The sequence below is a fragment of the Panthera leo genome, chromosome A1 (assembly GCF_018350215.1).
Source record: "Panthera leo isolate Ple1 chromosome A1, P.leo_Ple1_pat1.1, whole genome shotgun sequence".
NCBI lineage: Eukaryota > Metazoa > Chordata > Mammalia > Carnivora > Felidae > Panthera > Panthera leo.
Window position 1 is genome coordinate 172,672,591 of NC_056679.1, and position 19,238 is coordinate 172,691,828.

The 19,238-nt window shown below is 55.5% G+C and overlaps 1 protein-coding gene across 5 annotated transcripts; it reads left to right on the top strand.

Annotated features, from left to right (window-relative positions):
• The first annotated feature begins 211 nt into the window (after positions 1–211).
• PDLIM7 (PDZ and LIM domain 7) lies at positions 212–18,466 on the top strand. Of its 5 annotated transcripts, none has more exons than XM_042945476.1 (13): positions 228–412; positions 1,347–1,453; positions 5,221–5,372; positions 5,453–5,483; positions 6,490–6,506; positions 6,754–6,890; positions 7,052–7,088; positions 8,096–8,166; positions 8,322–8,559; positions 9,559–9,739; positions 17,620–17,740; positions 17,833–17,948; positions 18,104–18,466. In XM_042945476.1, exons 2-13 carry the CDS (start codon positions 1,358–1,360, stop codon positions 18,188–18,190), a joined length of 1,284 nt encoding a protein of 427 aa, XP_042801410.1. In that variant the 5' UTR covers positions 228–412; positions 1,347–1,357; the 3' UTR covers positions 18,191–18,466. The 5 variants fall into 5 exon arrangements, with proteins under 5 accessions (XP_042801421.1, XP_042801410.1, XP_042801394.1 ...); XM_042945460.1 differs by lacking the exon at positions 6,490–6,506 and adding an exon at positions 5,969–6,087 and having other exon boundaries at positions 232–412; XM_042945484.1 differs by having other exon boundaries at positions 233–412; positions 8,105–8,166.
• Positions 18,467–19,238: the final 772 nt, after the last annotated feature.

Sequence of the window (19,238 nt, forward strand, 5' to 3'; positions counted from 1 at the left end):
GGTACCGAAGGCCGCTTTCTTTCGGCTCGGCCAGAGGGAGGCGCATGGGGCTGCTCGAGCTGCCAGCTGGTCCCTGGACTAGGCGACCTGTAGACCAGACCCCGCCCAGGCTCCGCCCAGGCTCTGCCCAGACTCCGCCCCATCAAGGGATCGCGGGAAGCCACAGGCCTTCCAGCTCAAAGTAAAACGGGACTTCGCGATTGGGCGGGGCGGAAGGATTGGGTGGGGCTTCCCAGTCGTAGAGAAGCCGCTTGCAGGCGTGGCTTTGACGGGGCGTGACCTGTGGCTCCGCCCCCTTCCGCGAGCTCAAAGCGGACTGCGGCCGTGGGGGCGGGGTCAGAACACGGGTGGCCGATCCCAACGCGGTTCTGTGGGGCTAGCCACTGAGCCTCGCCTCGGCGGGGCCGAGCAGGTACTGGCGACCGCGCGGGCGTCTCGGGCTGGGCCAAGCTGAGGGCAGGAGCCTGCTGGGGACCACGGAGGGCGCTGGGGTCGGGGCCAGTGTTGCGCTTCCTCTTGCGGGCCTGGGCCCCTGCCTCCGCCCCCGCCCCCGCCTTCCTGCGGCGAAGCCGGCTGCGGCAGGGCGGATTGGCGCCTGCGCTGCTTCCTGCGCCCGAGACTCTGCCAATGCTTTGGGCCCGGGTGGGGGACAGGGGAAACTGAGTCATGTCGGGATGGTAGTAGGCCTGTGCGGGAGGCACTACCCCCATTGGACTCCAGGATGAGCCCCCTACCTGGCCACGCTTTGGGGTCCTAGACTTCTCTGATTTCCATAGGGGCCACGGCCCCTCTGTGCCGCCCCCAGCGCCTGGGAGTCCTCATCAGCCTCGACCCGTCTGGGAATGGCCAGGACCCGCTCCAGCAGCCTCCTTCCCCACCCCTCCCCCTCGCGTCCCGAGCCCCCGTGTGCTCCCTCCGCTGGCTCCGCACAGTGTCAGCTTACACGCCTTATATAGTCCGAGCAGGCTTCTGCGAGGCCTGCCTGTCGGGACCTGGGGGCGGGGGAGAGAAGCGCCGGCCCCTGACTCACCCTTCGGTCCGAGGGTTAAGGCTGGCTTGGGGGGAGTCCATGTCAAATTAGCTCTGCGGCCCACTCCTGAATGAAAAGAACCTCAAGACTGAGTGAAGGGACCCCCTCATCATCCAGTCCCTGGGGGAGGGGGATTGCCCCTGCCTCTGCAAAGTGAGGTCTGCCAGCCACACCTGACAAGATGTATGCCTGCTGGTGCCCTGGGTGTGTTCAGAGGCTGCTCGTGCCTTCCTGGCACCAGTCCAAGGTTGGTATCCAGAGCTGGGCCTGCCTGTACACCCACCATGCTGTCCACTCACCTTTTCTTTCCTCCCAGGAGCAGGCACCATGGATTCCTTCAAGGTGGTGCTGGAGGGGCCTGCACCTTGGGGCTTTCGGCTGCAGGGGGGCAAGGACTTCAATGTGCCCCTCTCCATCTCCCGGGTGAGCCAAGGTTGTGGGAGGTGCTATTCCCAGGGGTCTTTGGGTGTCAAGTCTGTGGTGGGTGATGGGAAGAATCTGAGCAGGAGTGAGCCAGGTCCAGTAGGGCAGGAGGTATCTAGGTCCAGAGATGTGGTGGGCACCCACCACAAAGGCTCTCAACCAGGTGGGTACTGGGAGAGGAGCACCCACAGTTCCCCAGCACTGTCTTGTACTTGATGCCATTCCACAAAGCTACTGGGGCCAAATCTGAGGCCCCTGGGGGATGCCCATTCTGGAGCAGGGGAGCCTGAGGACTCCAGGAAGTATCTAACCTGCTTGAGGGAGCAGTGTTTGGAGCCAGGCTTCAGGAAGAGCACTCTTGACTGCAGGATCTCACTTCAACCTCATTGCCACCTGGGAAATAGCGGTTGTCACCCTGTTTTTCCAAATGATGGAACTCAGGGCTCAGAGAGGTGGAGGGGCCCTTTCAGTGATTCCTTGGCAAGCAAGGATTTGAATTCAGGCACTGGGATGGTCTGCAGTTTGGTGGGGAGGAGGACACTCTCCAGCCTCTGTGAGGTTCTCTATCTTCATTCCCTGGTCCTATTCAGGATGCAGTGGCCTCTGACCCGAAGCAAGGGTGTGGAATGGGGCTCTAGGGTTCTAACTTCAGCTCCTGAGGGCCTTCCCTGTGAGGGGCGGAGCTGAGGGGCTGGCTCCTCCCTGTGGCAGGGGTATTGCCTTATAAGCCCAAGAATGCAGCCCCACGCTGGGATGGCCAGCTGGTGGCTGGAGTCTGCAGAGGTGAAAAAGGCTGGCTGAGGCCTGAACCCCTAAATGCCATCGGTGGACCCCTCAGTGGGTGACCATGAGGCCATGGCTCCAACTGTAGGGTCAGCTGTGGGACACAAAGAGGGTGCCCAGAGAGAATGAGGCCAGCCTTTGGGCTGGTGTCTGTGGCCTGAGGGTCAGGAGGGGGTAGGGACTTCCTGCCCCCACATCGCCTGTCCAGAGAGGCCCACCCATGAGCCCAGTGGGCAGGCAACTGTTGGCAGGAAGCCCAAGGCAAGCATAGCGTGGTGGGGGCCAGAAGGTTGTCTAGGCACTGCACAGCCTGAGAAGGGCCCCAAGACCAATTTTGTCTATGGGAGTTGGCTTGGTGGCCAGGGCAGGCAGGCGGTCACTGTTCTTTCCAGGGACCTTTCCATGGGGTTCTCCTGGAAACTGCCCTGCCCCTGGGTAGCTTACGGCAGTGGTCCCCCAACTACACAAACCCACCTCTACGCAATCTTCAACTCTTGCCAGCCCTGAAAACGTATTCTACATCTCCCTTTCTGGGAAAGTGCTGACCACTGTGGCTGGGGAGCCATAGGCTGGACTCTGAGACTCAGTTTCTTCATTGGTGGAGATGGGCAACATAGTAGCCTGAGGGATGGACTTTAAGATGTGGCCTGTTGGGGGCACTCTGGGCCTGAGGTTCCTTGTCAGCAGCCCCAGCTGTGGGTGGGGCCACAAGCTGAGCCCAGCCCTGGAGTTGGACCTGGGCCCTGATGGGTGGTGGGGTAGGGTGGTCTTTTCTGAGGTAGGCCAGCCCCTCCCTCCCCCCTGACCCCAGGGAGGAGGGAGGGGCTAGGGCTGGCTGTGGGCCCAGGCCTGGGAGATGAGGTAATGTCTGAGACTTGGGGGTTGGGCCGCTCATTGGAGCCCTCAGGCTGACTCACCCTCACCCCTTGCAGTGTCCAGCCCTCTGGCTTTTCCCCTCCTTGAATCCTCAGACCTCCCTGCTTCTCTAGCCACCCCACCCCACCCCACTCCCAGGGTTTTCTCCTGCTTCTCTCTCCACCTTTCTGATCACTGCTCTATCCCTCTTGTGCTTCCTATCCTCCTCAATCAGGAAAGGAAATTCCCACCCCTCAATTCCCCACCCCTCCCTGAACGCCAGCTGCTCCTGCCCACCCCCAAGACCTCTATCTACCTCAGGCTCAGCCCACACCTCCCAGGAGTCAGCATGTGTGGGTAGGGAGTGGCTGGACCAGGTTTCCCTTCTATTGACTCACCATGACCTTGAGTAAGTCACTTCCTTTCAAGGGTGTCCCTTTTCTATGCTCATTATAAGGGGTTGTTGGATTGAACTGAAAGCAAGAGAGATCTAGGCCCCAGACCCAGCCAGAGAGTAGCAAGTTGTTCTAGGTGGGCTGACCTCTGAGTTGGGTCCCAACACCCAGCAGAGGTAGCCTAGTAGTGGAGCCTTAAGGTCAGCATCAGACCTGGTCCTGCCTCTTGACTAACTGAGCAGCTTGAGGCAAGTTACATAACCTGTCTTTTTTCTCATGTGTAAAATGCATATAATTTGAGACTCCACTCCACAGGTTGTTAGAAGATTCACTGTTAGTATGTGACAGTACTAGGTGCTCAATAAATGTAAGCTGCTTTTGTTACCATGTAGCAGATGAAGAAGGAGGCACCCAGCTGTCTTGCCCTTATAACCTCCCAAGCATGCAATAGAGCCAGCTCTCTCTTCTTGCCCTAGTCAGTCTTGCTGTCAGTCTCTGCATCTGGTCTCTCTGCCTTCTGGAGATCTCTCTGGAACCTCCTACCTCCCCTCTCCCTGCCTCAACTCAGTCTGTGCTTCAGCCCACTAAGGAGCCTCCTGGGGCCACGGATAGCCAGTACCTCACAGTTCTACCCACCCCCCCCCCCCACCTATGAAGTGTGAATTTGCCTTCCAGCACTTCCCCCATAAAAGTCTACTTAATGCCAGGCTTCTTGCCAGAAACCTGGGCAACCCTGTGGGCTTAAACCCATGAACAGCTGTCCCACCCCTTTCTGGGTCGCTGCCTCCGGGCTAGAGGGCCAGTAGGGTCCAGTGGGATTTGTCAGGGTTACCTCTATCAGGGGTCTGGGAAATACCCCACTGGAGCTTTCAAACTGCTGATGGCCCCTCCTAACCTCAAGGCCAAGTCCTGGTTCCTTCCCCGCCCCAGCATTCAAGGCCATCGTTAAGTAGACTCTCTCACCCCCTGGGCAACACATCCCGTTGTCCTTTCATCAAGGCCCACCACTTCCCAGAAGTCCTTCCTGGCAGGCTCAGTTCATGCTAGTGGTGACCATTACTGCCAGCCACTATTACCTTATTTGCCACAGGAACCAGAGATTCCCAAGGCAGAGCCCAAAGGATTAGGGAAGAGGGTGATGTGGCAATTGAAGGCTTGGGGGTGACACTCTTTTACAGCCCTAGCTGACACCTTGGGCCCCTTTCAAGCACTTCATGGGGTACCTGGAGATGATGGGGGCCTGTTCCTGGCTCTCAAAGGGTCCTGGCAGATCCCTGCAGATGGCTGCAGGACAGGGTGCTGGGATTGTAAGAGGTCAGTGAGAGCACCTCTCAGCGTCACAGAGGAGCTCACCATATGCACAAGCCAGAGGGTGGGTGAAATAGCCCAGGCAGGAGGCCAGCAGGGGGTTCAAGGGCTGTGGTTGAAGTTGAGAAGCTTGGGGTTTAACCTGAAGGTGGCTGCTTGTTGACATCATAGCAGTTTCTGGGCTGCGGGGAGGAGGGTCATGGAGGTGAACAAACAACTAAATAAACAGTGATTGGGGTGATTGTGAGGTTCAGATGAACTCCACCCCTCCCAGATTGTTTTAATATTCAGCAGCTGCCCAGAAATATGTTGAATGAAAAGGCCTCCAGGTTCTAGAAGTGGGGCAGCTTAAGCAGAGTTGACTAATGTTGGCTTCAGTTTGGTCTGCAGAGGCTTGGGCCTCCATGACCTTCCATCTGTCTGCAGCTGACTCCTGGAGGCAAAGCTTCACAGGCAGGCGTGGCTGTGGGTGACTGGGTGCTGAGCATCGATGGTGAGAATGCGGGGGGCCTCACACACATTGAAGCCCAGAACAAGATTCGTGCCTGTGGGGAGCGCCTCAGCCTGGGTCTCAGCAGGTACAAGGGCCCTGGCCTGTCTAGTGGATGGGGGCACCCTCAGGCCTGGCCTCCTATCACCCCTTCCCTTTCTCCTCCAGGGCCCAGCCGGCTCAGAGCAAACCGCAGAAGGTAGGCAACGGACGTGGGACATGTGAGCGAGACATCTGGGTGGTTGGAGGGGTAGGATTGGACTATTGGGCTGACCTGCCCTCCCCGGCAACTAGGAGCCTTGATACTTCCATCCCTGGCCTGGAGTAGAGGATGGGGCCAGAGCTGGGAGAGTCTGGGAGACTGGGAGTTGGTCCGGGAGCTGCCGCACGGTCTGGGCACCATGCATGACTGCCTATCTGTCCGCTGCCTTCCGCTGGCCTGTGCTACAAGCCGTACTCGTCTGCCCTTTGGCCTGCGTGGGCTGAGATCATTCCTCCCAAATGGGCCCCTTGAAACCTGAGCACCCCCCCACCTCCCCTAGGCCTCTGTCCAGATGTGTGGGGGTGGGGCTGGAGCACCGCTGTCCTCTCCACGACACGCCAGGGGGGCATTCACCTCCGGCTGAGCGTTCCCCCTGCCTAGCGTCTTCCCTGCCCGCCCTGCCCGGCTCTGTCTCCGCTCAGGCCCTGGCCTCTGCCGCGGACCCCCCGCGGTACACCTTTGCACCCAGCGCCTCCCTCAACAAGACGGCCCGGCCCTTTGGGGCGCCCCCGCCCGCTGACAGCGCCCTGCAGCAGAATGGGTACGTCGGTCCTGCCCACCAACCTCTCACGCCCACGCCATCTGTCCAAGGCCCCAAGCCCGCTGCCCGCGCTGCTGCTCAGTCTGCGTTGCGCCTCAGCCCGGCTGGAACCATGAGGCAGATCCGTGCGGCAGTGACCCCTGGCGGCCGGGGCGGGGGCTGTAGATACAGGGCCCCTCTGAGGGTGTGGCTCCTGCCCAGGGTCTGCCCTCCTGGAGGCTCTGAACTAGGCAGGGCCCCCCCCACTGGTGGCCTGGGATTGGGGTGTGGTGTCGGGCCAACTGAGCCCCAGACACTCAGTACAGCCTTGCCCCTGGCTACTCTGACCCCTTGCCATTTTTCTTCTTCCTTGTGTCTGTCCCTTTGTCCCTTTATCTGTCCATCTGTCTATTTCCTTCACAGGTGCAGACCCCTGACAAGTCAGTGAGCCCCCTCTGCCTGTTCCTTTCTTCCTTCCTTTTGGCATTCTGGGCGGTGGTCCCTCCCTACCCTAGTTGCCCTCCTTTCCTCTCACGTAGCTACCCTCCCCACCCCTCACCTAGCAGGGCCCTGGCCTTGCCCTCCTCCACTCTCCTAAGCACCATAGCCCACATGCACCAATGCTGGGAGGGGCTGCCCCCACTACCCACCCCCAGCATGAAGTTCTGAGCCACGCCCTCCCCACAGACAGCCGCTCCGGCCGCTGGTTCCAGATGCCAGCAAGCAGCGGCTGATGGAGGACACAGAGGACTGGCGGCCTCGGCCCGGGACAGGCCAGTCCCGTTCCTTCCGCATCCTTGCCCACCTCACGGGCACCGAGTTCAGTAAGTGCCAGCCCAGGGCAGGGCGGACTCTCCTGCTGGCCCCTAGCCTGGTCCTGGGCTCAAATGGAGCCTGCTCTGGTGCCCTGTGACCTTCTGCCAGGGCTCAGGGCTGGGGTGGCCTTCTGTCTTCCCTTGGTCAATGCCTGCCTCTGCCCTCTCAGTGCAAGACCCGGATGAGGAACACCTGAAGAAATCAAGGTAAAAGGATGGGCAGTAGCCCCTCTTTCTTACCTCTTGTCTCTTCCATTCCAGCCACTGCCCTATGTCTGCTTCTGAGGGTCCACAACCAGGGCTCTCCATTTTCCTTTCTTCTTTCCTTCATTCCTCCCTTCCTTCCTTCCTTTCTCCCTGCCTCCCTCCCTCCCTCCTTCCTCCCTCCCTCCTTCCTCCCTCCCTTCCTTCCTTCCTCCTTTCCATCCTCCCTCCCTTCCTCCCTTTCACCTCCTTCCTTCTACTTCCTCCTTCTTCTCTCTCTGCCCCCCCAGGGAAAAGTATGTCCTGGAGCTGCAGAGCCCACGCTACACCCGCCTCCGGGACTGGCACCACCAGCGCTCTGCCCACGTGCTCAACGTGCAGTCGTAGCTTGGCCCTCACCGGCCGGCTGCCCTCTCTGCCTCTCTCTTCTGTTCCTCCCACCGAGGGCACCCCCCTTGGTTGCTGCAGCTTCTGCCTACCCACTCCTTTCCTGCCCCTGGACTGAGCCTCCTGCTGGCCTGGCAGAGAGCCTGGCTCTGTCTGACACTGCCTTCCCTCTTTGCCCTATGGTACTGCTATCTGCCAGGTCTTTGCTGGCTTAGGCATGGAAATAAACATTCTCAGCCCTGCTTTCTCCGCCTTTGTCTTCCATCTTTGTGGGCTTGTTTTGGGTGTGGGGGTGTTAGGTGTTCAAACCCAGTGTGGGCCATGCCAGTCTGGGTCTCAGTGAGGGGTAGTACCTGCCATCAGAGCTAGATCTCTGGAATGAGGAAGCCCCAAGAGCTGCCTCAGAAGGGAGAGCCCTTCTCCACCTCCCAGTTCCACACAACAGACCTGATGGCTAGAACCTGGCTAGGAGAAGCTGCCCTACACATACCTATCCCAGTGGGACCTGGAGTTCAGCCCAGCAACTCTCATGTACCCAGTCATCTCCCATGGGGCCAGGAAGACCAAGGTTGGGGGGTGGGGCCGTGCCAGGAGCTCCAGCCATACAGGGCCTTGAATGGCAGATCTTGCAGCCAGGTGCCCAGGACAGAAGCCCCAGCCCCAGCCTCAGCTACACCCCAGGAACCCTGGCCTGGTGAGAGAGAGTGGGCTTGGGTCTTGGGAAGGGTGGGTAGCCTCCAGGGGCATGCAGGGTGGGGGGGGGGGTGCTCCAAGTTGCCCCTGGCTTGACCCTCTGACACTTGGGGTCCCTGGGCAACCCCCTGGAGCCACTTTCCTTGGCCCTGGCAGGCCCTACCACCCCCAGCCCCACTAGCCGCCCACCCTGGGCTGTGGACCCTGCATTTGCTGAGCGCTACGCCCCGGACAAGACCAGCACGGTGTTGACCCGGCACAGCCAGCCAGCCACACCCACACCTCTGCAGAACCGCACCTCCATCGTGCAAGCAGCCACTGGAGGAGGCACAGGAGCAGGTGGTGGCAGCAATGGCAAGACTCCTGTGTGCCACCAGTGCCACAAGGTCATCCGGTGGGTGGCCCGGTTCCTTTCCTATCCTGGCCTTTCCTGTCCTAAAGCCTGGCCCTGGCATCTTTCCGACCTCTGCTCCCCCGTCTTCCTCCCCACTCATCTCAGCTGTCACTGTGGGAGGATAAGGATTCAGTTCCCAGTTGCAGTGGGGGCAGGGACCTGGCCTAGGTCCTCAGATTCTGCATCCTGCATTACTTCCCCCACCCCACCCTGCATCAGCCTCTATCAGTGTTTGCCCTGCTGAAATGGAGGAAGTACCAACAATACATTCAAGCAGCACCCCTAGAAAGGCTGCTGTCTGGGCAGGGAAGGGCCTGCCCCTCCCAGCTCCTCTGCCTCTCCTTCCTTCTCACTTGGTCTCTGCCAAATCTCTGCTTTCAGAGTAGACAGGCCAGAGGCCTCTCTCTCCTTGCACTGTTCCCTGGGGCCCAGCAAGGTCACACAGCCCCCCAGAGTCAGTATGCTGGCTTCTAGAATCTTGGTAGTTCTCAGCCCTGGTCTTGCACTGCTCTCAACTCCTGTCAGCTCTCAGGCTCTGCAGAGAATCCCCTTCTTCAGACACCCTCATTTATTTGGGACCTGCAGGCCCTTCTCCAGGCCAGATGGACTAGGCAAGTGGGACAGGGTGGGCACCAGGGTCGGCTCAGGTACCTACTGGTCTTCGGAGCTGATGGGCACTCTGGGCCTCCCATCCCCAGGGCACCAACTCCTCTGGTTTGTCTCATTAGGCCCAAGTCAGCAGCCCCCACCCAATGTAATCCTCCTTATTCCAACACTGCCTCTGTCCCCATCTCTTGTCATCAAAGCAGCACAGTTTCATCACTGTGTCATCACTTGGGTCACCTCCCAAGCCTGTTTCTCCTTTATTTGGAAAATTGGGAGAAAGGGTTTCCCTTCCAGGCTTCAGAACAGGTGTTCACTAAAGCCACTTGGGCTCTGGCCAGGACCTCCCACCTCTTCTGCATACACTCCCACTTACTGCCCTCGCCTCCCTCTTAGGGGCCGCTACCTGGTGGCACTGGGCCATGCATACCACCCTGAGGAATTTGTGTGCAGCCAGTGTGGGAAGGTCCTGGAAGAGGGCGGCTTCTTTGAGGAGAAGGGTGCCATCTTCTGCCCCCCCTGCTATGATGTGCGCTATGCACCCAGCTGTGCCAAGTGCAAGAAGAAGATCACAGGCGTGAGTAGGGCTGGCAGGTGGGTGGGAGGGTGAATCTGACCCTGTCAGCATTGAGGAGTACTATTGAGCAACTCTTAGGCCTAGAGGCTCTCCTGTCATGAGCCCTTTGGATCCTTAGCAGCTTCATAAACAGGCTGCTACATTGGCCTCATTTTGTGTTAGCCAGGATCCTCTTAACAAGTGACCAAAATCCTGCTCAGAGGGGCTCAAGCAAGAAAGAGTGTACAGGTTTCCCCGGTTCTCTGAAAGTAGGGTGTTCCTATGAAAACTTTCCCAAGCCAAAATGGCATAAAGTGAAGAAGGAAGTACTGCTCATTTATATGGGAAAAAAACTTGAGCATTCCCAGACCCAAAAAATAACCTCTTGTAGGCTTTTCTGGTACCTTAGGACACATCTTGCTAACAGATGCACGAAGTAAATTGAGATAAAGCACAGATGCTCATAGACACAGTTCAGAACTGTGGCTGCTTGATGCTGAGATGCTGAGTGTGGTTTCCAGGGAAGGAGCTGGGCGGGGCCGCTTGCTGCTCAGGGTACAGGGTGTGTGCTGCCTCAGTAATGGCTCACTACGAAACAAAACGCTGAACGCTGTTTTCACTTTTCGCCTTTCTTCCTAAAAGCAATATTCCTTATCGGATTCCTTTCAGTTGGCGGGTCTCTCATAAAAGTGAGGTGGTGTAACATTGACATTCAAAAAGCGAGGGATATGTGTATCAAGCTCAAATAATCAGAACTCCCAAGGGGCACCAACTTCAGGCCCTGCTGACTGCAGGTCTCGGGGTCATCAGGACTTTTTCCACTACTTGAGTCTGTTTTTGTCTGCGTTGGCTTCGTTGCCCGCGTACTTTTCCCAAGAAGGTGGCAAAGATGGTGCCACAGTGGTGCCAGGGTTACATCTCCCCAGCTTAGCACTGCAAAGAGAAGCTTGCACCTCCGTGCAAGCTGATGCGCCAAGGGGCCCGGTGCTGATGCTCACTGGAATAGCTTGTGTCACATGCCCATCTCTGGACCAATCCCTAGGACTCGGATTAGCCAAGCCCAGGTGACACCCACTGAAGCAGGGGTCAGGCAGCCCTACCTGAACCATAGACTGAGTGAGGGAGGATTGGTTCCCTGAAATAAAACAAGATGACATTACCCAAAGAAAGAAGGTAGGTGCTGATGAGGCCAAAATAAGAGATGCTGGCTGTGTCCGTGGGATTGCATTCAGCTGCAATAACTAAACCCTACTGCAGAGATTTAAACAGAAGCGGTTATTTACTTCAGCTATAAGAATTCCAGAGTTGGGGCGGCTGGGTGGCTCAGTTGGTTAAGCGTCCGGCTTCTTCTCAGGTCATGATCTCACGGTTCGTGAGTTCAAGCCCCATATCAGACTCTGCCATCAGCGTGGAGCCTGCTTGGGATTCTCGCTCTTTCCCTCTCTCTCTGCCTCTCCTCTGCTTTCAGTCTGTCTCTCAAAAATAAAAAAAATAAACATTTAAAAAGAATTCCAGAGGGGCACCTGGGTAGCTAGGTCAGTTGAGCGTCTGACTCTGGCTCAGGTCATGATCTTAGGGGTCGTGGGTTCGAGCCCCGTATCAGGGTCTGTGCTGACAGCTCAGAGCCTGGAGCCTGCTTTGGATTCTGTGTCCCCCCTCTCTCTCTGCCCCTCCCCCACTCATGTTCTGTCTCTCAAAAGTGAATAAAGATTAAAGAATTTTAAAAATAAAAAAATAAAAATAAATAAAAAGAATTCCAGAGCTGAAACAGCAGCTTAAGGATGCCTTTAGTCTTTTCCTGCCTTTGGCTCGGAAATCCTTAGCATGTGGACCCTTGTCCCCAAGCCTATCATATCATGGTTACCAGATGACGACTCAAGCCCCAGGCCTCATATTCTTGTATATTCAGGCAGGAAGGAGAGGGAAGGGCCAAATGGCATTATTTTAACAAGGTTTTGCTTTTTGACTCTGGAAGGAAAACCAGAAACTTGCATCTCCATCTCTGTGTTTGGAATTGTTATCCTATGAGCACCTGGGCTGTGGGGGATTTTGGCAAACTCAGTATTTTAGCCTTTGTCTCCCATAAAAAAGGAAGGGGAAAAGGAAGAGTATCATGACAGGCTTTGGGAGGCCAATCCACAGTGTCTGCCATGTCAGTGCATGAGAGGACAGAAACTGACAGGTAACTCAATGTGTCTGAAGGGCATAGAACTATGGAGTGACAAAGCCAGAAATGCAGACACACAAATTTGTGATTCAAAATCCTGTTCTTTCCGGGGCTCCGGGGTGGCTCAATCGGTTGAGCGTCCAACTTCGGCTCGGGTCGTGATCTCACAGTTCATGAGTTCCAGCCCCACATTGGACTCATTGCTGTCAGCACAGAACCCCGCTTCAGATCCTCTGTCTCCCTGGCTCTCTGCCCTTCCCTTGCTCATGCTCTCTCTCTCTCAAGAATAAATAAAAACATTTTAAAAAATAATAATAATCTTGATTTAAAAAATCCTGGGGTGCCTGGGTGGCTCAGTGAGTTAAGTGTCCAACTCTTGGTTTTGGCTCAGGCATGATCTCACGATTCATGGGTTTGAGCCCTGCGTCGGGCTCTGCACTGACAGTGTAGGGACTGCTTGGGATTCTCTCTGTCTCTCTCTCTTTCAAAGTTAATAAACACTAAAAAATCCTGTTCTTCCCACTGAAGCTAAGCACACAGTAGAGCCTGGTCATATTTTCTGCAGGGCAACCTAGCTGCCAACAGGAGCCAGGCTTGGGACTTTGGTCAGTGTGTGTCATGAGCAAAGAGTGATGGGCCATCTGCCTTCCCCCATTCATTCTCTTAAGTGTGGGCAGTGTGCCAGATAGTGTGACCCATGCTTGAGGACACATTGTGAAGTAACAGGCCCTGCCCGCAGGAGCTCACACTAGGATGGGAAGACTCAGAGGATGTCAGGAGCCAAGGGTACAGTCAGAGGCAAAGGGGGCAGAGCAGGCAGGGTGAAAGCTAAAGGGGTTCCTGTTGCATATGTATGGAAACTGACACCCAGAGAGGAGGAGAAACTGCCCAAGGTTACAGAGCATGAGAGCTATGCTGGAGTGGCCCCAGGCACTGTTGACTCCCTGCTTGGGCTCTTCCTGACATTCATGCCTCTCCTTATTTCTGGATACAGAGGCAGAGGTACCAGATGTGGCCAGAGAGCTCTGTGGTGATGTTCATATTAGTAAGGATTACTTTGAGCATGAGCAGTAGAAAACTCAAAATAGTGGCAGCTTATTTCCCACTTAAGAAAGTCCAGAGGTGGGCAGTCCGGGACTGGTAGACAGATCTAGGCTTCTGTATCTTGATCCTTGGCCATTCTCAGCAGAGGCTTACTAAACAGTCCAAGAAGACCCTTGAGCCTCAGCTAAAATTTCCACGTTTCAGCCAGCAGGAAGCTGGAAAGGGAAGAAGGAATGGAAGTCTTGTGGCAGCCATCTTTAGAAGATGCTGCCACCCAACCCTTGTGCTTCCATCCCATTGGCCAAATCCCAGTCACATGACCCTGCTGAGCTGTAAGAGAGGCTGGGAAATATAGTATCTTTGGGGCAGTCATGTGCCCAGCAAAAAATGGAGGTTCCATCAGTAGACAGGAAGGGGGAATTGGATATGATCACAGTCTTTGTCACTGTAATGCCAATTTGTGTTGTGGTGCACTTAAAGTGTGTAAGCATCCAGCTTCACAATTGTACTATAGGAAGTCAGTTTGGTATTCCCGTCTTTTAGATGAGGGAGTTTTGCCCAGGATCATAGTCATTTCCCAGCCAGCCTAGGCCACACCCCATTAGACTGTTTTAACAGAATGGGCTGGATCCCAGAACCTTTCTTGAGCTGGGCATCTACAAATCAAGGCCCTCCTGTTCAATCACTGCTCTGTGTTACACTGCACTCTTGTCCTACCTCACTCCCCCTTCCCGGGTGGGCAGGGTTATCACCCAGGCCACAGATGGGAAGCCAAGGCTAATAGGGCCTGGCTGGCTCCCAGGTCCTGGAGTAAGCCTTGGGTGGCAAACCCTCTCGTGCCCCAGCTCAGGCTAATGTTCCACAGAAACTCAGGGGCCCTTAGCTTCCCCTCTTACAAGGACTCAGGGCCTAACAACCTCTAGGAAGCCCCCACCTCACCCTGGGGGGAAGGTGAAAGAAGCTTACCTCCGCAACCTGCTGGGTGCTCCATGCCCTGTCTGCACCCAGAGCTCAGAACTGTGCCTGCCCTGGGAGATCAGCGTGGAGCACGAGGAGAGAAATACAGGACAGTCTCAGTGGAGATTGTCTCAGTGGAGGTGGAGGGAAGCAGCACAGCATGAGTGACACATTAGATGGGGCCTACCCTGGTTTGGGGACCGCATCTGGAATCCTATACTCTTTTCTTTCGTTCTTTCATTCTTTCTCTTTCTTTCTTGAGAGAGAAAGAGCACGAACCAGAGAAAAGGCAGAGAGAAGGAGAGAGAGAATCTTAAACAGGCTCCATACTCAGCACGGCGCCTGATGCAGGGCTTGATCCCATGACCCTGGGATCATGACCTGAGCCAAAACCAGGAGTCAGACGCTCAACCAACTGAATCACATAGGTGCCCTTGGAAACCTATACTCTTTAGGCTCACCTCTCATCACTAGCCCCTCTCCAGTGCTCCAGTCATGTGGGCCCTTTCATTTTGCCAGTGTGCTGTTTCCCTTACCACAGGGCCTTTGCACATTCTGTCCTCTCCACCAGGAATACTAGTTTAGCACCCTTTTTATCTTGTTCCTTCTGATCTTGGACTCATATCATTTCCTTAGGAACACCTCCCGTGAGACGTAATCCTTCTACCAGGCTAGGGCTCCCACAGTTTGCTCATTACTTCCCAGTCCTTTTGCCCCAGGTGTGAACTCCATGGGCTGGGACCAGGGCTGTTTTGCTCTTGCTTTAGATTGGTCTCTGTGTACAGGAGGTGGTCAGTAAATGGTTGAAGGAATGGATGGAAGTGGCCTCTAAGCTGAACTTTAAAAATGAGTAGGAATTAGCTTGAAGAAGGGTCAGGAAAGAGCACTCCAAGCAGAAGGAATAGCTTGTATCACAAGGTAACACCTGGGAAGGGTGTGAGATGAGGCAGAAGAGGTGAGTGGGGGCCGTGTTAGGAGATTGGAGCTGGGGCTGATGAGGTCAGCTGTGCTGCAGCAAGCTTCCTCTGGGAAGGGGGAAACAGAGCTAGGGAAGGGAACAGGCTGCTGGGGCCTGGGTCAGGGCATTGGGGATGGGAGAGGCAGACAGATTTAGGAACTAGGGCGTAAAATAAACACTGGTAACTGACTTACAGGTTCTTCTGAATACCAGCAGAAATCTGCCTCCCTGCTCACACATCCACTGGACCCAGCTCTGGGCTGCCCATGCTCTTGCCCGAGCCCCCTGTCCTGCCAGCTTGCAGCCAAGTTCCTTCCCTTGGACCCTTTGTCCGCTCCTTGAAAAGAGGCAACACCAGACAGTGGGAAGAGCCAGCTTTGAAGCTAGCCAGACTTGGGCACGAAACCCATTTCTACCATCTCTTGACTATGTGACCTGGTGCAAGTCACTGTCTCTGGGCCTCACTAAAATGGTGGCAGTAACTTCCTGGCCAGGATGGTTGTGAGGTATATGTGAGATGTGACATAGATGCAGAGGGCACAGATAGGCCATCTGAGAGCTAGGTGATGCCCACATGTCTTGCTTGGTCTACATTGTCCTTTTAAATTAATGGGCAATAGGGGCGCCTGGGTAGCTTAATTGGTTGAGTGTCCAATTTTGGCTCAGGTCATGATCTTACAGTTTGTGAGTTCAAGCCCTCCATTGGGCTCGCTGCTGTCAGCACAGAGCCCGTTTCGAATCCTGTGTCCACCCCCTCCCCCTGCTCCTCCCCTGCTCACACTCTCACACACTCTCTCAAAAATAAATAAACAACAACAAAAATAATAATAAATTAGTGGGCACCATTTGAAAATCAGATTTCACTTTAACACCTAGATTTCAACCTGACCCTTCCAGGCATTTCTGCACAAACTGGTCTTCACCATCCCTACAGGCAGAAATAGGTGCTCCCCCAACGACACCTTGGCAGGCACAGGGTCTGGGACCCCCAACATAAATGTAGGAGCATTCTTTTTTTTTTTTTTTTTAACGTTTATTTGTTTTTGAGACATAGAGAGACAGAGCATGAAGGGGGGAGGGTCAGAGAGAGAGAGAGGGAGACATAGAATCTGAAACAGGCTCCAGGTTCTGAGCTGTCAGCACAGAGCCCGACGCGGGGCTTGAACTCACAAACCACGAGATCATGACCTGAGCCGAAGTCGGACACTTAACCGACTGAGCCACCCAGGCGCCCCTGTAGGAGCATTCTTACAACAACCTGCAAGGCTGGGATTAGGTTCCCAGATCACAAGGGAAGGAACCAACTGTCAAGAGAAGGTAATTTGGCCAAGTTACCCAGCTAAGAAGCAAGGTCTGGTTGGAGCCACAGATCCGACCCCCTCAAAGCCCCACACTGCCCTCTGCCTGCTCTAGATCTGAATGCTGCTGACCCTGGTTGGCCCAAGGGTCCTCAGGATTGACAGCCGAGGCCAGTGAGAGCACAGACTCTCCCTGAGCCTCTGCTTCCTCCCACTCCAGTAGTGCAGGTTAACTCGCAAATATTCGCTGATGAGCACCCACAGAGACAGGCACTGTTACAGTATATCCACTAATAGAACAGTCACAACTGGCTCCCTCCTGGACTTTACATTTGAGCAGGAAGAAGGGAGGAAAGGCAGATGATAAGCCGTAGACACAATAAGTAAATTACTTGGTGGTGTGTTAGTAAAAGTGTTCAGGGATAAAGAGAACAGAGTTAAAAGTATTGGGAACATGGCATTGGAAAGGCAGATTGGGGGCATATGGGTGGCTTAAGTCGGTTAAGCATCCGACTTCAGCTCAGGTCATGATTTCATAGTTCGTGAGTTCAAGCCCAGCATCAGGCTCTGTGCTGACAGCTTGAAGCCTGGAGTCTGCTTCGGATTCCGTGTCTCCCTCTCTCTCTGCCCCTCTCTTGCTCGTGCTCGGTCTCTCTCTTTTTCAAAAGTAAATAAACATTAAAAAAAATTTTTTTTAATTAAAAAAAAAAGGAAAGGCAGATTAGGAAGTATTAACTGGTGTTGTCAGAACGGGCCTCATGGAGAAAGGGATATTGAAGCAGAAACTTGAAGGCAGTGAGGGGTGAGACGTGGAGATACCTGGGGTAGAGCAGTCCAGGCAGAGGGGACAGCCAGCGTGAAGCCCCAAGACTGGCGGGCCTGGTGCATCAACCATAGGCAAGAGGCCATGTGGGGAGCTCAGAGGATACAGAGGCCAGAGGGAAAGGCAGGGAGTCATTCGAGCAGAGGGGAATGTGGACTCACTCAGGTTGGTATCAGTCTGTAGGGGCAGAAGGAGGAGCTCAGAAGTCAGTGTTACTGTGCATCACCAAGGCCAGGGTGCCTGAGGTTCACATCCCATGTCAGATAGGAAGTGAGAAGTGGGCAAGATCTGGATGCACCTTGAAGGCGGACCCAGCAGGAGTTCCTGGAAGATCCGATGTGGTGCATGAGAGAAAGCAGGGCATATGGCCTGAGCAGATGGAAGGATGGAGTTGCTGTCAACTGAGATAGGGACAGCTGTCGGGGAGGCAGGTTTAGGGTACAGAGGTTAGGAGCTGAGATTTGGACACGGCAAATCTCAGAAACATAGTGGACATCCACCGGGAGACCTCAGGGCCGGAGGCAGAGTGAGAATGGTGTATGTGCAGATGTAACATTTACCACAGGAAGGAAGAGGGCCCAAGGCCAGCCTTCCTGTGTCCCCAGCTCTGGAGAGGAGGGGCCGAGCTGCCTGGTGACTGTAGCATCCTCCTAGGAGATCATGCATGCCCTAAAGATGACCTGGCATGTGCACTGCTTTACCTGCGCGGCCTGCAAGACGCCCATTCGGAACAGGGCCTTTTATATGGAGGAAGGCGCACCCTACTGCGAGCGAGGTAGGGGGGTGGCGAAGGGGGGGCACGGGTAAGGGATGGGGGTGGGGCAGGCCAGAACTCAGTGCCCCCTTCCTCTCTGCCTCCATCCTCAGACTATGAGAAGATGTTTGGCACGAAATGCCGGGGCTGTGACTTCAAGATCGACGCAGGGGACCGCTTCCTGGAGGCGCTGGGCTTCAGCTGGCATGACACTTGCTTCGTGTGTGCGGTGAGTGCCCCCCTCCCTGGACTTGGGTCTCACCCCTGTGCCATGTTCTTTACCAGCCTCCCTCCCACCCCCTGCCTCTGGAATTCCTGAGAGGTTGGGACGGGGACTCTCCTGCCACCCCCAACCGCATGTGACTTGACCTTGGCTGTCCTCAGATATGCCAGATCAACCTGGAAGGAAAGACTTTCTACTCCAAGAAGGACAAGCCCCTCTGCAAGAGCCACGCCTTTTCCCATGTGTGAGCCCCTCCCATCCACTGCTGCCTCATCCAGCCCAGCCAGAGGGATTGCCAGTTCTTGAGTCATCACCCCAGACTTCTGGATAGGGTTGGCAAAGGTCACCCCAACCCCAATTCCTGGCCTGAGCCTGGGGTTCCCTGGGCCCTGCCCTACCCCCTCCATTTCCCCCCACTCCCTCCACCACCACCACACATCGGTGCTGGCCACACCAGTCCCTGTTCACATTCAGTGCCACAATAAACCTATATCCAGCTATGCCCTATGTGTGCTGCCTATGCATTAGGAAAGGTGTGGTTTGAGGCACAGCAGGGTGGAGATTAAGATGGTTTTCCCAGGGCTAGCCATCCTGGTTATCCTTGTGATGGGGACTTGGACAGCTCATGGTCTGCAGGAGGAGGTAAATGGGGATCGCATGTGTGCGCCCCAGCACCTACAGAAGTGGGGGGTGCCTAATCTGGACTGGCTTGGAGGTCAGAAAGGAGGAGTTGGAGGTACATCTGCAGAGATGGGGTATGGAAAACAGTGACAGCCAGAGTGAAGGCCCAGAGGTGTCAGCCCCGTGCTGCAACAGAGGGTAAGGCTGGAGAATGCAGCCCTCAGGTCCTGGGAAGCCACAAGTGCCAGGCCAAGGAGCTGGACTTCATCTTGAGGGTGGGGTAGGGGTGTCAGGGCACAGAAGAGTGTGAAATAGGAAGCAACCAGTTCAGATTTGTATTGTAAAAGAGCTCCAAGAACTGTGAGCAAGGTGGACAGAAGGAGAGGGACGAGGAGGAGGGGCAGGAGCCACAAGAAGGGAGGAGCAGAGAGTGATTTGGCAGAGATGGGACCCGATGACAGATCCCATGGAGCCTAGAGTGGGGGCCTGAAGGATGAGAGGTCAGGAGAGGCAAGAAGGCAACTGATACGCATCTGGAATATACCAGCCACTGCTTACACTGTCCTGTGCCATCCTCCCAGCCACCCTGTGAGGTGTTTACTCTCATTGTAGACATGAGAGGTTAGGAGACCTGACCAAGGTTTCATAGCTCCTGAGCCCTGAGCCACACTAGAC

Bases quoted from the DNA above. Each gene is read 5' to 3' on its own strand.
- PDLIM7 (XM_042945460.1), top strand. From the start codon at position 1,358: ATGGATTCCTTCAAGGTGGTGCTGGAGGGGCCTGCACCTTGGGGCTTT. The intron at 7,089-8,095 runs GTAAAAGGATGG...CTTGAATGGCAG, and splicing joins GAACACCTGAAGAAATCAAG to ATCTTGCAGCCAGGTGCCCA. The intron at 17,741-17,832 runs GTAGGGGGGTGG...CTCCATCCTCAG, and splicing joins CGCACCCTACTGCGAGCGAG to ACTATGAGAAGATGTTTGGC.